Source organism: Osmia bicornis, chromosome 16 (assembly GCF_907164935.1).
Source record: "Osmia bicornis bicornis chromosome 16, iOsmBic2.1, whole genome shotgun sequence".
Taxonomy (NCBI): Eukaryota; Metazoa; Arthropoda; class Insecta; order Hymenoptera; family Megachilidae; genus Osmia; species Osmia bicornis.
The window spans coordinates 7,789,119-7,806,663 of NC_060231.1; the positions used below are offsets into that span (position 1 = coordinate 7,789,119).

A 17,545-nucleotide genomic window follows, 5' to 3' on the forward strand; every position below is an offset into this window, starting at 1 on the left:
TTTTAAGCTTCGATAAGTTTCTACAATTTCACGTGATTCAAGACATAATTTAAAATAAACAATTTCAAAATTAATAACTTTTTAATCCAATTTCATACTTATGTTTTTTTCTTTTTTTTTTTAAGTTTCTTAAATCATATGTATATTCTTATAATCTAAAAATGAAACATATTTTCGAATTCGTCGTTTTAACTAAAATAATAATCAATAATGGTAGAACGAAACAATATCGGCGAATTTTACAGGTAATAAACAGTAATAACAATAATAACAAATACTCAACAGACGATGTCACATTTAAACAAGACTAAAGTTGGACTTTTTTGTTTTTTTTCCTTAGCTTAGCAAGCAATCTTATTTATTTTGGTACTCGAGAGAATTCGATAATCATATGTTACAATATTGAGCCAGTTTGCAAAACTGTAGCAGTAGTAATGATAATATAATAATAATAATAATAATAATAATAATATTTTTTTCTCCTAAGTAACCTAGCGCAATATACTATTAGATAATATTATATTATTTAGTACCTAGTAAAACTTAAATGAATTTTGGCATAGAAGCCATGCGATAGGATTATCTAGTTCTAACTATAGGACCATTTATCCACGTGCTTTGAGTTCTGTTTTTCTTCTTCTCAACAAAGACAACCGATGGTGATCCTGAAGAGCAACCAAGCTTACCATTCGATTCTAAGTTATAAATTCCAATCCGTTCCAATTTTTACATATACCAGAACTGATATGAAATTATTGACACCAAACTGATCAATCGATATCACACTACTGAATTATATACATTAGCAGGCAAAGTGCAATTAATGCTAGTGTGTTAAGACATACTTCTTTTTTCACTGATAAAACTAAAGCGTTACAGTGAAAGCTTTCTTGATACACAAGTTTTCTAATCAGTGATATCGAGAAAATGCACTCTTCTTATATGCATTCAGTAACGTGATACAGATCAACCAGTCAAACAAATATAGTTACCACTCAGAAAACAAATCTTTCATTTTCTCGCAGCAGGCCTGCAATTTCTCGTAATGGTTACCATGAATAAACACTGTAACATTGCTTTTATATAACAGTCTTCCCTGCAATTCGCGACGTGTAAGTGTTTAAAATTCTACTCGTGTCTACTATTAATTGAATATACGCCAATACCGACAAGATTGATAATCATCGATCAAAGTGACGGTCTTGTTTGTTCTAGTTTTTAAAAGGAGCCTCGCTATTGACAACTCCTTTAGCGTACCATGCTTTCTTTTTCATGGGATTTCTCTGTCTGTTCATCGAATCTCCCTTGTACGTGATCAATATATTATAGGCGTACATACTGGTCACACTGATTCATTCGTCGAATTATTGTCAGCTATGATCAAGTCCTGAGTGATAGCCAAACATTGTTAATGCGATTCAATTACTTTTACAATTACAATTTTTTCCCTATTAAATTCCCCATACAACTTTCCAGTGAGACGTGCACATTTTCCCATGAAACTTTCTATTATCGTACCTATTGAGAGCACGTATTTATAATATTGCTAGAATTTTTGTTATCTCTTACTTTCGATCGAAAAGGTGTCGGAGGTACACGTATCATAGGGCAATACTGTAAATTATGCGTATAACATCGTACTTGGTTTTTTAAACAGTCTCTGTATCAATGAAATTCATGTCGCGATAAATACTCGTTGATTTCCAATCTAACCCGTCAAAAACATGACACGTTTCGCTCGGATGTAACAAAATGTGAAAACGAGATCCATTTTCGTATAGTACTTGGTACGTATCAAAGAAAATCTCGTAGTGAAAAGGTATATACGCGTAAAAAGCGATCGAGTTTATCCGTATCTTTGAATAAATCAGTGCGCTAGTTGAAAAACTCATTGCATGTATCATACAAGGCGATACTACTTAGGGTTACCATTCAACAGTAACTCGCGTTTAAGCTACAACCGGCTCCGGACTACACGGTTGTAGTTCTGGTTCGTTTTGTGGTTCCGTCGCATTGGCGGTAGCAGTGCTGGATGTATTTGGATCGTGATTAGGATCAGGATCCGGTGTGACCGCAGCCCATTGCGTGGTGTACGGAGCTGCCCCCGCTTGTCTTCTGGCTTTTCTCTTGGCGCGTCGTTGTTCCATCACCAAACGTAGCCGTCTCATCTTTCCCTTTGTTGCTTCATTTTCCTTCGACAGTTCCTCTATTTCACAGAATATAATGGAGTACTTTAATAATTGGATAGAGGATAAGTTTTTCGAAGAAAATCCTTGAAATCTAAGAGAATAACATTGCGAGTTCATTTTAATACTGTTAAGATTCAATACCACTGGAGTATCCAGGCGTTGGGGAATCGTGACAACCGATGGACGTTGATGTACCATTAACAGTTGTTGTTCCACTGGAGGATGGGGACGCTGAAGATTGCTGACGGCCACTAGAATGCCTATGATGATGCCTGTAATGACCTGCGGTGGCTGATGGCGTGGCACACAGCAGGTCGTTCAGAATGTGAATAATGGTACTTATGTCTCGCTTCGGACGTCCGTGTCTATCTTGAAGAGCTGGGTTCAGGGTTCCACTGAACGTACCAGAGTACACACCCTTTCCATGGTGGTGCATACTCTCTATTATTGCACCTTGTCTACGTCTTGCGTTTTCCTAAATTCAAAGAATAAATATAATTAATTATTCGTCTAGCGATTTAAATACGAACGATGTACAACTTTACTATAATCATGCACTCAATTAGAGAAATAACATACATTTACTAAATGAAATTAACAAAAGTAGACATTACTTAAGGGCCTAAGAGCATCCATAGTTATCTTACAATATACATTATCTGTAAGAAGAATGACAAGAAGTTAACAACATTTCAATTTCAAATTCTCTTGGGACCTTAACGTAGACGCCGGACTAAAGTATCATATAAGAAATAGTGGTACACAGGGGGAACTGGCATCGGTAATAATGTATACCTCTGCGAGGTCGACCCGCGAGGTGAGTACCTCAGAGGAGAGCTGCTTTAGTTTCTGCGTCAAATTACGGGAAGCTTCCACCAACGCTCTGGTGTCGAGGGTTGCTGTTTTCGAGTTTTGCTCGGCCAACGAGGAGGCAGGGCTCTGTACACTGGAATCGCCGTCCACGGCGGTACTCCTTGAAGAATCTGCGCCACTCATGGACTGTTGACTATGGTGGTGAGCGGTGCAGAGCTTTTTCCTTGGCGGAGTAACGTCGTAGGGCATCGATGATTCCATGCAGCCATGACCAGTTGAGGTAGATTGTTGCAGATGATCGACAGAGGTGGATGACTGGGTGGTATTGGGCGAGGTTGTGGACTTGTTTCTTGAATGATGATGATGGTGGTGATGGTGATGATGATGATGGTGACTATGATGATAAAGAAGGTGATGATGATAAAGAAGGCAAGATTGACAGGCGCTGGAATTGGTGCTGTTGGGCGACGAAGAGCCATGGTTACTGGTGGTGCGCGTTGATTGCGACTGATTAGCGCAGAAGGACGAATGCGGCGGACTGGTCGACGAGTAAGAAGACGTGGAGGACACAGATGGGGCAGTAGTTGCGCGACTGGAACAAACAGGGCTGGTCGTGGTGGTGGCTGTCGACAGATTGGTACTGCAGTTAGTACGGGCTGCGTGCAACGCTTCTGCCAAACGTATCAAAGGGGAGAATCGGGAAGCTGCAGTGCCATTCTGTAATTTAGTCGAGGAGCTGCTGCTGGTAGAGCGTGCGGCCAAAACGGTGGATCGTCTGCTCTGCAGAGAGGTCGAAACGTGGCTGGTGGATAAATTAGATCCGTTCGGGCTATTTCCACCGATGGTCAATCCTGTTGTACTGCTGGTCGCCTGATTGGTGGTTGGCGAAGGTGGCGTCACAGTGGACAGTTGCAATTGTATCAGCATCATGTGATCTCCGAGACGCATGGTGAGATTCAATGGAGCCTTGCCAGACAAAAAGTCGTTCACCTGAGAATCATTTAGGCTCTCCAGCGCTTGCATCACACTCTGCTCGGGTCGTTGTGCCTGAAAATATTAATGCCAATTAGAGCTTATGATATATCAAATGTAACCACGTGGTTTTTCGCTAAACGCCGTTTAAATACTTTTACAGGATAAGAGACAATGCTTTGGAGACCCAAGATGAAGCCATACGGGGAGGAATGCTCGATTAACCATCAACAACTCGGTCAATTTTATCATTCTTGTTAAGAACAAAATAAAACCATCTGTTCTTTACAACAAAAATTGTAATAGAAAGAACCTAGGGGAGAGACTATGGATTCTAAATCCTCGAAGAATATTAAAAAAGTAATACATCGTTATGCGTTGTTACACCATTCGATCTACTGAAAAATCACAGGAAAATTCAGAAGGATCTTTTTTCTTTCCTTATGATCCTTAGAGATTCAGAATATTAATAAAGATGCTCCTTTCCTCCGGATAGCTTATTCATCCAACGAGTCAAGATGAGGTTGAATCGATGAGTCTACATACGAGGAAAGATGGAAACGCGAGAAGACCTGCAGAAGAGAGGAAACCTCGCGGAACCGCGGCTCAGACCCTTGACGACACAGCTAGGTATCCCTCGGTACACCTAACAGACTTCCTTTCACTGACGGTCATCATATATTCGGTAATTCGATTTGTGTGCGTTCGCTTTGCGGGGAATCTGGGCTTCGATGAATGGACCTACGTCGCCGCCTTAAACATATAATGCTTCCCTTACGCTCTTTTAAATTATTATTTCCTTTTCATCGACCAAAGGGACCTACGTTCGGATAACTATATACAATTCCCTCTAACAGGATTCTAATTATTTCTACCCTCAGGCATCGTTGGTTTAACCGAGAAGATAAGAAGAATGCAGCTAGGATAGAATTGTATCTTCAAGTTTCTCGTTGCAAGGAGCAAGGTGTCAGCAGAAATTCGAGAACCCCTGGCGACGTGTACAAAGCGGTGCGAGTTCTGTGACGACCGTCGAAGAAGCGGATGGCGCCACGCTCCAAGTGCAACCTGCTATCAGCCAGAAACGTACACCATGAATCGTAAATACCACACGTCTGTCTTCCCCCTCTGAACAGACAGTTTCCCACTCTCTGTCGTGTGTCGCCAGGACACGCCTGGCCCCGGTGGTGGCTCGTACAGCGGAATAAGGAAAAGTACACTTGGAGAAAAGAGCCTCCGCTCCGCTACAGACTCGCATGTACGGATCTACGAACCACGTGTCGACTGGGAATACTGGTAAAGATGCTAACCAGCGCATAAACGACCAATTACATTCATGCAAACCGGTAAGGGTTCCCGTCATTCAATCGTCCTAATCGCACCTAATCACTCTGGGACTGTCTGAAATAAAAAAAGGGTCACCGATAGAAGAGTGTAGAAAAGAGATCCATAGAAAAATGTTCCCAAGGATTGAAATACCTTCTTCTCTGAGTCTCCAGTGAAAATTCTTTGATCGTTTCAAAACGCCTATGCGTCACCTTTCAATGTGCGCTTTGAACGATTACTCTCACTTTGCAGAACTTTCCAAAAGCTATGTTCAGAATTTCTCTGCCACGTTATTACCAGTCCAACTGGTTTAACAATTTGTCTAATCAAAAAGCTGTGTTACAAATGAAGGAAAATGCGTGGCTCGTCCCTTCTACAATATCTTCGATGGAAGGAACCGTTGTCTCAGCACTGACGTCGTCACATTCTTACACAGTTTTCATTATTAAAAAAGCTGGCGGGGATTCGGTACCATGTTCGATGTAACGATTAGTCGCCTCGCTTAGCAACGTCTGCAACAATTAATTGAGCCAGCTGCAGAAACAATATATCAAAGCACCGCATTCGTGCCATCCAATTATCGTTTAATGCCGTTTTTGGACGCGTACCGTTTCCGGTGATAATGCAAAAGCGCTAAGTATGTACCGGTGCAGAATTTCCATAAGCGATCGATAGAAGTTCAGGAGGTGCTTTCGAGTCAATCCCAGTTCTCTATCAAACTTTCAACCTATTAACTGACTTAATATACCTCCCAGGAGCAACTTGGCTGTACCAAGCTACCCATATAATAGATTTTCAGAAGAAAAATGTTCTAATAACAGCGACACGTGTATAGGAATGAGAGTCAAGAACTTTACCACGTTTTTATGAATGAAACAAAGAAAAACAAACATAGTATATTTTTAATATTTCTTTCTTTCTTTCTTTCTTTCTTTCTTTCATTTAAAGTCCACGAAGAAGGTAAAACGCGCGACGATCGGAAGGCGCATTTCTTGGCCAAAGAAAATCGAATCAGGCTGGCCAACTATGTCATGCAAAACCGGCGTAGGTCTCGCCCCGTTTCTTCGTAACCACCCACGAAAGAATGGGGCGTATATAGCCGGTATAGCGGTGATTGTGGCCAGAGCGAAGCTACGTATACCTACTACACACGAGCGCGCACTTTAAAATTGACTGCGGGTGACCGAGAGACTCGAGCGGGCGGTCCCCTTGACAGCCATGCGAACGAGTCTCGGTCGCGATAAGGACCCGTGCTGCGCTGTTGCCAGCACCTCTCGGATACGGGGCTACACTCTATTTCAACCGGAGAACCCGTCTATATCCTTTGTACGCGTGTACACCGGGTGCTAGGATCAGAAGCTTCTCCTTTTTTATTTTATCGATTCGAATCATCCTTATAATTTCTTATACTTTTCCTCCATTCAAAACGCAGATATGATACAGTTAGAACACATCTCCACTCGCATACATGATTAGGAACTGAAACAAAATGAAGAAAAGGAAGTTAGTGGTTTAGGAGTATAGTTGAAAGGTTGTAGGACACTTGTTAGATGGCATGGGAACGGTGGAAAAATGTGGCACAATAGCAGAGGAAAATAAAGCACCGACGATACGGTGACCGAGAAACTAAGTGACCCGATGATACACGAATAGCAGAGCTAACGGCGTTTGTCTGGATCTTTGTGCACGTTTTCTGCCTCTCTTATAAGAACTCCGGTTTCACAGATCCTTTGCTGGTCGACGAGTAGAAAACAGTTTAGAATCCGGCTTCTACTCATCGGTAATTCCTTGATAAACGCTATTATAGATATGTCAGGGAAAAATATGACTTACCAGAAGGCCGGTTTCGACGCTCGGTAGTAACGTAAGTCGACTGCCATCTTGTAAACGATTTTCCTCGAGCGTTCCTTCGCGTAATTGCCTGGAACAGAAATTTTTAAGGTGTAAAAACTATGGTACAAGTAATTTGGAGCTGACACGATGCGTGGCTTCGTTACAAGAAATTTCTATTTCTTTGTTTACAAGGTTATCGATAATCGTTCGAATTGCTGTCTATTTTTAACTATTCTCCGTCTATGAACGTGCGATCAATTGCGACAATATTCTTAGAATTTCTAACGTCGTTACGTAAATTACAGCGTAAGAAGGCTTGACACTTGGAAAATCTCGACGACGTTAGTCATCGCGATCACGCTGAAAGTAGAAGAAGAAAAAGATAAGAGAAAAGCGCAATGCGCGTGATAAGACAATAGCGATATTGACTTAGATTATCACGGAAGTTATCGTACAAGCGATTTGATTCAGTTCATTAATTACTGCCCGAATCTACGAGCTAGATTCAGAATACCTTTTTTCAAATATTGCACAACCTGTTAAAGTACGCGTGCGTTAATCAGTCACCGAGCCAATTGCAAAATAGAAACATTCCTTCCTAGGCATTCGTACATTCAATTTCGGTTGTTCGACGAAAGCGTACCGTCTTGTAAATATATTTTCAAGCTCTAGGAGCGAACGGGTTAAACAGTAGCTCATTGATCATCATTAGGAACGGAAGTGCGAGGGTGGCGGATCTTGCAGGCTTTTACTTGCGACCCTGGCGCCACTTGCGTGGACTCAAACGAACTTAACGGTTTTTGTGAAGATCCTGGTACGCTGACCTTTAAGCCTGTCCATGATAAACACGTACAAGTTAGAAAAAGAAACGAATCCTTTAAATGAATTTAAAAAATAATTGAAACTACGTATGTATACCATTTCTTGAACGAGAAACCGTGTAACTGATAGGTCAAAGACGCAGATTCGTGGCTCGTCTTCCAGGAATCTTATCGTTTTTGGATAAGTCGAAGGAAACGCAAACTGTTTGTTTGAGAGCGGATAAACGGGCGACTCCGTTTCGCAAAGGCGATAAATTACAAAAGAGCCAGTCACAAAAGGTAGACCGTGCGATAGAGATAGAGAATGGATCCAACAATGCGTCGAGTCTACAATGAAGTAAATATATAAAGTCGGGATACATAACACGGAATACATTGTTAGCAATACCATAAATATTATTTTCCCCTTGCTATCGTTTCTTGGAGATTAAGCAGCTACGCTATTCATACAAAAGGAATCCGTATTGTTTCCTTCCCAGAGAGTTCGTCTGTTATTGAGCGTTTCTAATGACAAACATATGTACGTATAATAAAGCCATTTAAATTTAGATGAGTCAATTACAATGTAACCTTTATCTTTTCCGATGAATTGATCACGTGAAAAGGTTCGATACGTCTTCGATGAACGACCCTCAACGTTCCAACGAAAAAGTTCAGTCCTTGTGCGTGTACAATGATGACTAACTGGTATAAGGCTCACGATGACACACACGCTTAATAGTGGTACAAAACGATTAAGGTAAAGCTGTGTTACAGTTCAAGACTTGTTTTTTCACCAGTTATGGAGGATCTAACCTCTTTAGACGAATCGTTCGAGATTACATTCTGAAAAAATAATATTACAAATTAAAGTCGTCGGTCGACGATTATGCATTTAAGGCTGATACGCATGCGCGTAAGGAGCCGTGAAATGAAACAGAGAAAGAGACAAACAGGGCGCGCATGCATGAACGGTTCCCCGTATGCACGTGTTGCTTACATTGACGCGCTAACGCGAGCACACACGTATTAAATGCGTGGAGAAGAACTGGCGTGTGTTACCTCCGCTGAAACTGGCCCAGCAAGCATCGGCGAACACGTAGCGATAGGTATTCGTTTCCAGCCGCTTCTCAAATTCAACACGTTTAGCATTTAAGCATTTTCTGCGGCCCGTGATATCGCAGAATTCCACTATTATAATTAGCAGCACAGAAAAAGAGTTTACAATCTCTTGATAAATACTATTCTCGAGATTCAAGAGCGTCGCGTCCCCTCGAACTGACGTTGCTTCGATATCGCTATCGATGATTCGATAAGTTATCGATAATCAATAGCAGCGCCACTTTCGAACTCAGCTGTTCACACAGCAGGTTAACCATTACTGTAAATCGTAAATTCAGTACAATTTACAAGTTAACGTTGAAACCAAACGCTACTCGAGACAAAAGAAAAGACGGCGAAGCAACAAAGAGAAGATAAAGAGAAAGAAAGAAAAATTTGTCGATGCGTTGCGTACGGGAATAGCCAGCCCCGTCGTCGTCGTCGTCGTCGTCGTCTTTTCTGTCCAACTGTTTCTCTTTCTTCTTCTACCTCTCACTGCAGAGGGCTGTCACCGTTCCACTTTACGAGAACGCGATTCCGGAGATATTCTACCTACTACACCACCTCCACCACCTCCTACTCCCAAGTCTATGGTATGCCAACCTTCCTCTCCACCATGTTTCTCTCGCGTGCTCGCAGGAAAGAGGAGGATCGGTCCGTGCGGCGGCCCCCACGACGCCTACAAATATTATGCCCACTCTCTCTTTTTCTTTCATCGCGTCGATGCTGTTTTCGTTCTTCGTTCTTTCTCTTGCACCTTTCGAACTACATACACCGTACTACACAGGAACCCAACGATCATCCTGCACACGTTCACCTACCAGTCTTTCTTTTCCTTTCTTTTTATTCTTTTTTTTTTCATAAGAGGGAAGCGCAGGGCGAGGTCTACGCCTAATTCCTCCCTGCGACTGGTTCGTGAGAAAAAGCTAACGAAAAGATCGACCCTACGACGTGCTATCGATTTATCGAATGCCGAGGAGCATAAATATAACACGAACGTTTCTTCCTTTCTTCGCCCACGAAGAGGTGTGATTTTTTTTACTGAAAGAAATCGCGGCCTCGAAACTATGTATATATTTATGTATATATATATTATATACTAACCTTTCACGTTGTAATAAACAAATCCGTTCCTTGGCGACCTTCAACCTCTTCGAGATGATTTTCTTGAGATTCTCAACGGTGTCGGTGCGATCGACGGTAAGGTCAAATTGTCCACCGGTGGTCGGCGTGATGCTAATGGTAATTTCGTCAGGTTCGAGGACGGTAGCAGGAACGCAGCCACACCCCGGTTGCGGTTGCGGTGGCGGCGGCGGTGACAACGAAGAGGACAACGATGACGACGAAGACGGCGAGGTCGTAGGGAGCGGAGAAGCTGAACCGGCTCTTATCGAATCCTGACCGCGATATTCCCTCGTTGTTGATTGGTCAGGCTGCGTAATGGAATACGTGGAATTGATCGAATTCGATGATACGGAGGTGACGGTATCGTCGGTGTCTCGTTCTGTCTTTGATCCTTCCTCATTTTCACTTCCCATTGCCGTCACATCCGACGGCGGACCTGTGCTACCGTCCATTCTGCCACAGCAACTACCGACACCACCGGAACCGTGTCGCCAACTTCGCACACGTAGTTTCTTCCAGCTCACGTCTCCGCGTCGCGTACAACTATATACATGCACCCGCACCTGCACCTGTGCTCCCGGCGTCCTAGCTGTCCGAGACGCACTCGTCCGCGTTGCACGACCGCAGTGTCGTCCAAGGTCCGACCACGGTGCCTTCGGGAACGCGCACGCCACGAGGAACGACTTAGGGAAGTACAAACGGGAGGAGAAAGAGCTGAATAAAGAAACGACCCGATCGGTAGATAGCTCGAGATAGGTAGCTATAAAACAGAGACAAACAGAGAAAGAGAGAGAGAGAGGTGAAGATAAATTGGAGAGAAAGGATAATTACTTGGATACGATGTTGTGCGATTTACCAGATCCTTATACACACCTATGAACACTGCCGTTTCGTTTCACGAAAATATCCAGTTACGGATTACGTAGTTCTTTTGCACTGCCACTACGTTTCTTTTTTCTTCCCACTCTGACACACAATGATTTCTTTCTTTTTCCTCTCTCGATATAACTTTGCTTTATTCTTATCTCTTTCACGCACACACACTCACCACCAGCCGTCCCTCAGCCACTCGTACCTGCTCGTACCCCTACCGCCAGCGACTAGCAACTGAATAGCCAAAAGCCCGGACTTCTGCCAGGTTCCCAGACCCGGCCGAGCTTCTCCGACCTGATCAACGGTTAACTAATATGGCGGCTCGAACTTGAACCAGCGCCACGTACTCGAACTATGCGCGCGTTTTTTAACGAGGAATGTGTAGCCTTTTAGCAAATAATAATTCTATTATCTTCTATGCATATGGTACAAATAACTTGTTTAATCATCATAGACTTTATTACACATTCTTTATTGTCCAGCAATCCAATATATATATATATATATACTCCGCAATTCTTATACAATGTGATCTACACATAACAAATAATAATTATATTATTCAAATAAAAAATCATTTTAAAAACTGTAACCCCTTTTTTGTTATACATGTATACCGGTGGTTAAATTTTGTAATGTGTAATATGTTTACCATTCGTAGATGGTAGAAATGGTATTGGAATCTTGGAAAATCGTTAAGTATCAAAAATATGTTACTTGTACGATAGATAAATCTTAAATCAAAGAGAAAGAAAATTGTCATTACAGCTTTTCTCCTTTTGACAGTACTGGAAAAATATATATTAATATATTAACATTTTTAATATATCCGTAAAATAGGCCAAGTAGATTAAGGCCTGCTGCAGTGTACACTAGCGTTTTTTTTTTTTTTTACGTTATTTTTCATATTTTATAAAAAAAACATCAATATAAAAATATACAATCATGTACACAGTTCTTGTAAATCTATGCATTGTTTAACACTCAATACATGTGATACATATACAGGATGAGTCAGCTGACTGGGACCACCTTGAATTACTTGCAATTTAAATACACTTTACAAATAATTTAGGGTAGTCAAATTAAGTAACTCACCATGTATAATGCTGTACACTGCGGATGTACATTTAAATTACTTGAATTATCGAAACGTAACGTCGGCGTCCCTTGCATTTTGGCAAGTATCATTCGATGCAAGGGACACGAACATTCACGATCCAAATTCTTCGGTATCTGACTCGATAGGTTTGAATTCGTAATTTCCTCTTCCATCCATTTGTAAGTAATACTAGAAATAAATACGTGTATCAGGGATTTCATAACTATCACCTCGAATACAAGATACAAATTGATTAGTACCTCGTGATGTTTCCAAAGCGATCGTCGATGCGAGACTGTGAACAATGTAATATTTGCTTGTCGGCAATACGAATACATAGAATCTTCAACGTCCATGCTAACAGCACTTGTGCATTCATCGAGAATCGCAAACTGTGGCTTGTGATAGAAAAGTCGAGCCATCTAAACGAAACAACGTCTAACGTTCGATTAAATTTATAGAAAATATTTGGAACATAGATTTTATAACAAATTACCGCTATGCGTTGTTTTTCGCCACCCGACAAAACATCCATCCAGTCAGCCACCACGTCCCAACCTTGTCCTTCGCTGGATGTGAAATTTTCTCTTTCCAACAAATGACTCAACTGTACGAGATTTAACAATTTCTTCAGGTCCACGTCCGTCATTTGTCCGCGTCTCATCATTTCTTGCTTCGTATGGGGATAAATTACTTGATCCCTCAGAGTACCTAACGTCATGTAAGGACGTTGGGGTATGTAAAAGAGCTTTCCACGAGGAGGTTTCGTAACTGTTCCACTCCAAACTGGCCATAACTGTTTCGATAATTTGACAAGGTCAGAAATTTAAATTTAGATATAGATTATATAAATTAGTACAGCAAAGAAGTTAATTTACTTCTCCAAGAATTCTGAAGAGCGAACTTTTTCCACAACCGTTTGGCCCACAGACCAGTACATTTATACCAGATTTCACTTCAAACGATAGTTCTCTGACAAGAATATCTCCGTTAGGAGTTATCAAAGGTACACAATCGAATCGTATAACGTTATCTTTGGTAACTATTTTTCCTGCCCCGGGACTTCCAATCGGTTCGTCTTTGAAATCGGATATCATAGTCCTTTCGTATTTTCCTGCGTTTAGATCGTCAAGAACTTCCTTTATTTCAGTGACTCTGGCCGTGTATCCTGCTAGTTTGGTTAATTCTCTTCCAGCTAGAACTAATCTGCCTATCGCTTCCGCTAGTTTTACCAACATTCTACCATATGTATAATAATTCTTAAATCGATGATCCGCCGTTCCTGAGAGGACAGGATGATTTTTTTGGAAAAATGGTATGCTAACTGCATAGAAACCAACTATCGTTGCCACGTCTAAAAAAAAAGAAACATGATGAAACTAATAGTTATCATGGCTATAAATAAGTATTCATATACATATTAATAAACTTTTATCTTACATTTGCCAACGAAATTATCTATTATTCCTATCAGTGTTTTGAATTCTAAACACTTGCGGAGATGTGTCACCTACGATAAATACTTTATTACAGTACAAGTTGAAATTTTGCTAGATCAATTGATTAATTACTTAATTAAAGTATTTGAAAAAACTTACGAGTTTATGAAAACTAGTCAATAAGGTTAATTTTTCTCTATTGTTTCCTTGATAAAATGCAATCTCCTCGGAATTTGTAATCAAACGTGAATTGATGTGACGATATTCACCTTCGAGGCGTTGTTCTTTTACCGTCATTTGCCCGATAGGTCTACGCAGATGAGTTAATATCGTTCCGGCAAATACAAGATAGGAAAGCATAATTAGCGGTGTCTGTAAAATACACAATACACATTATTGCCAATCCAACTCATTAGGAATATTCAAATTAACGCACCTGACCGCCAAGGTTAGTTGTTAGCCTATAAACATAGATAACGATATCTAACAAAGGTTTTGCAACATTGCTATAGAGGTCTGTGCAACTTTCACAAAATTTATCAACATCCGTAGTTAAAAGTTGATCTGGATTTGCTATACGACTGTCTAAGTTGCTCATTTTGTAATATGTAAATCCTCTGAAAAAAAAAAATGACAAACAAAATTAACTCTTATCTTAATCAGTTTTGATAATCTATAAATAATGTACATTGCTTACTTGAGATATTGATCCATCAAGTTTCGTGTGATATTTGTACGTAACCTCAACTTCATTTCGAATATACCATATTTCAGTACGTTGTTCACAATAGATATCTAAATAAATATAATCATGGAAGATCATATCAATAATTTCTTCCAATTCGTAAGAAAATAAAGCTGCTTGGCAGCCTGAATGAAAAGATTTTATTAGCAGCCTATGAAAGCAACTTCTGTCTAATTTCATATCGAATGTATACACTCACCAAAGGCAGTAGAGTTAAGAACTTAAACAATCTTCTTTTGAATATAGATACATCCATGTTGACGATTGACCTGCAATGAATTAAACATTTTATGCAATCGACACAATCCTATTACATATGATAAAAAGTGATACGTACGATTCAATCAGGGTACCTATATTTATCATCCAAAGATCACAAATGGACCTTGCGACAAGCGAACCAGCGATAATGAGAACAAATCCAAATTCAGTAGACGCAACTGAAGGTATACCAATTTTAAGCAATTTACGTAATTGTCGGAAAAATCTTGCATTTACATAAGCCTTTGGATTTTTTGGTTTTTCCTGTAAAATAATCTCATTGTAACATCAAGTATATTAATTCATCTGGTTATCAAAATCTTATCTTATTACCTCTTTAATAACATACTGAATGTCATTGGCAGGCCACACATTTCTATGGAATAAATAAATAGATGTTTAATCTTTTAAAGCAGCTTTAATCACAAGAATGCTTATGAATGTATACGCATGTGTTCGTGTAGTTTACCTGGATTTTTGTACTTGTTTCTTGCCTCTTTTTTTAAGAATCCATATTAAAGCAGCTAATGCACAGGCACCAGCCACCGTACGTCTGGAGGCAAATTTACTAAGGGATGGTGCCATTCTTTCTGTTGCACGAGAATGATAAAAAATTTAACTACTTTTTACGAGGCGTTCTCTTCTGCGTTCACTTTAGATATAAAGCATATAAAGGTGGAACAGGTAGTGGGGCAAGTCCACCATTCGATGAATCAGCTACATCGATAATACAGCCAGTCCCACCACTCGTGGTAGCACCTATATACTTTAACCTCGTCGGTGTGTTTATTGTTGTATCATTATCTTTGCGTGGACAGACGTCTGCGTAGCCGATTGCCGATCAAAGTACAAAAACCTAATTTTGTTTACATGACCTTGTATCGATAAACTATTGATTATTTTTGAAAATAATAAAACATGTATAATATACATCTATTCCTTGTAAACTACTATCATTGATTCAGAAATTGACTGATTATAATTTAACTTACATGATTTTAACTTTCATTCCTGAACCTTGATATCTTCATTTTAATTTTACATTATTATTTAGCATAACAAGTTTCTGTTTATACAATGCATACCAATAAATTCATAATTACACATCTTCTACTCATTAATATTGCATACTGGTATTTCTTATTGAATTCATATATCTTTAAATAATTTTATGTGAAATAGATTTGTGCATGGCACTTGTTAAAATCATCTGTAATTCAATATCAATTATTCATTTAAATGGTATTAGTATGTACAGCATGATAATATGATAATAGTGCAGCTTTACATAAATCAATGATTAAAAATGTCCTTAAAAAAATTCATACATTCACTTCATACATTATTTTAAAAAAAAAAACCATTAATATTTATTTTTGAATAATGTTCACGATATCAGCACTCTCCAGGAAAGGTTTCCAATAATAATGATATAACAAAACTCCAGGAAAATCCAGGAAGAATATTATTCCAGTCATCGTTATTACACTTGTATAAAGTTATTTTATTCTAGAAATCTTATCTATTATTAATTGCATTGTGTATCTTTTTTGTACATTTCACAATTCAGCCTCATTTTCCTACACACAAATAACATGTATTAATTTATGTATCTTACTTAAATTAAGATTTAATATAAATATTAAGGAACAAAAAGCAAGGCACCTTCTAACTCACACTTCTATACTGTAGCATAATGAATATTTACTTCCATCATTTTGAAATGTATACATTATTTTACTTCAAAACCATTTCTTCTTCTCAGATGATTAATGATCAGCCAGCTAGAATGATAAACAATAAGAAAGTTTTCTAACAAAAAATCATTACTCATTATAAATCCATGCACTTACAGAAAACAATTAAATTTTTAAAACTTGTTCTCATTTTTTACAACCTTTTTACGTGTACGAATATACCATTCTCACATTTTTCATGTCCTTTCTCTTTGTATAACTTTTCATCACCTTAGTTTCCTTATACTTTCTCCTCTCCTGTTTTTATTTGTAACAAGTAGCACAATATCAATTCTGTATTGAAACTGCAGTTCATTCATCTAAACTGTTAAGAAGAATTATATGTAATTAGTAGTTGTTTACAGCATATTTTAAAAAGCAATTGTACGTAGCATAGAGAAAATTAAACTTAATTCATTTGGCACTATGACGTAGTCTTGTTTTTTGAAAATTGCTTTGTAATGATCCTTATCGTGTAGCTAAGGTTTTAAATTGTTAAATCAATTAAGTTGATTAATGTAATAAACGTTTCTATCCCAAGAATTATTCAACTCTCATTGAATTACATTTATATGTAGTATCATTAATATTTGTATCTTATTAGAAGGAAATAATTGAAAAACTCTTGGAAAAAAGAAACAAATTAATACAAAGTATATTATTAATTATATTTAAATACCAGCAATAAATGATTTTAAGTTACACAAATATTAGCTTCATTGAAAGAATATCTTCTACGAGTTTTAACAACTTCATTTCATCAAGTTTCTCAAATATTAGCAGCAAAATGACTATTATTCAAACAAATTGAACAATAATTGAATGTACTGGAAAAATGGCAGGATCATTGGTAACGAAGCAAGCATTGTACGATCACAACGTTTTACATAAATTACCATTTAAACTGAATTTAATAACAGAAAACCTGCTACTATGTATAAAGTAAGATCAATGCGTAATCACCTGTTTCGAAGTTCAGCGGACGCTTCCATGCCTCTCGTGTACTTCCAGTCATCATCATAATCATCATAAACATCATCCTCCTCGTTTTCATCCTCATCATCAACATCATCCTGCTCATCCTCATCATCATCACCATTCTCATACTCAACCTCATCACCATAAACATTCTCATCATCACCATCATATAATCATTATTATCATCATCACTACCACCACCTTCATTCATTAAATGAACGGCAATCTGTTATGTAACTCACAAATGTTTCTATT

General features: G+C 38.9%; 2 protein-coding genes across 10 annotated transcripts; both read right to left on the reverse strand.

Annotated features, from left to right (window-relative positions):
• Window positions 1-445: 445 nt before the first annotated feature.
• On the reverse strand, window positions 446-11,334 carry LOC114872184 (midnolin homolog). Of its 5 annotated transcripts, XM_029179139.2 has the most exons (9): window positions 8,993-9,195; window positions 8,522-8,776; window positions 8,340-8,455; window positions 8,049-8,278; window positions 7,774-7,962; window positions 7,131-7,218; window positions 2,985-4,049; window positions 2,331-2,664; window positions 446-2,206 (listed from the first exon to the last, which is right to left on the reverse strand). In XM_029179139.2, exons 5-9 carry the CDS (start codon window positions 7,827-7,829, stop codon window positions 1,950-1,952), a joined length of 1,800 nt encoding a protein of 599 aa, XP_029034972.1. In that variant the 5' UTR covers window positions 7,830-7,962; window positions 8,049-8,278; window positions 8,340-8,455; window positions 8,522-8,776; window positions 8,993-9,195; the 3' UTR covers window positions 446-1,949. The 5 variants fall into 5 exon arrangements, with proteins under 5 accessions (XP_029034972.1, XP_029034969.1, XP_029034971.1 ...); XM_029179136.2 differs by lacking the exons at window positions 7,774-7,962; window positions 8,049-8,278; window positions 8,340-8,455; window positions 8,522-8,776; window positions 8,993-9,195 and adding exons at window positions 10,136-10,916; window positions 11,030-11,334; XM_029179138.2 differs by lacking the exons at window positions 8,340-8,455; window positions 8,522-8,776; window positions 8,993-9,195 and having other exon boundaries at window positions 8,049-8,291.
• Window positions 11,335-11,482: 148 nt separating this feature from the next.
• On the reverse strand, window positions 11,483-17,402 carry LOC114872185 (ATP-binding cassette sub-family D member 3). 5 transcript variants are annotated; one of them, XM_046289144.1, is made up of 16 exons: window positions 17,276-17,402; window positions 16,430-16,637; window positions 16,242-16,360; window positions 15,569-16,156; window positions 15,046-15,432; window positions 14,910-14,952; window positions 14,653-14,840; window positions 14,515-14,584; window positions 14,268-14,365; window positions 14,007-14,187; window positions 13,730-13,942; window positions 13,572-13,641; window positions 13,010-13,485; window positions 12,628-12,927; window positions 12,392-12,553; window positions 11,483-12,320 (listed from the first exon to the last, which is right to left on the reverse strand). In XM_046289144.1, exons 5-16 carry the CDS (start codon window positions 15,159-15,161, stop codon window positions 12,243-12,245), a joined length of 1,995 nt encoding a protein of 664 aa, XP_046145100.1. In that variant the 5' UTR covers window positions 15,162-15,432; window positions 15,569-16,156; window positions 16,242-16,360; window positions 16,430-16,637; window positions 17,276-17,402; the 3' UTR covers window positions 11,483-12,242. The 5 variants fall into 5 exon arrangements, with proteins under 5 accessions (XP_046145100.1, XP_046145099.1, XP_029034974.1 ...); XM_046289143.1 differs by having other exon boundaries at window positions 15,046-15,451; XM_029179141.2 differs by having other exon boundaries at window positions 15,046-15,465.
• Between the last annotated feature and the right edge of the window lie 143 nt (window positions 17,403-17,545).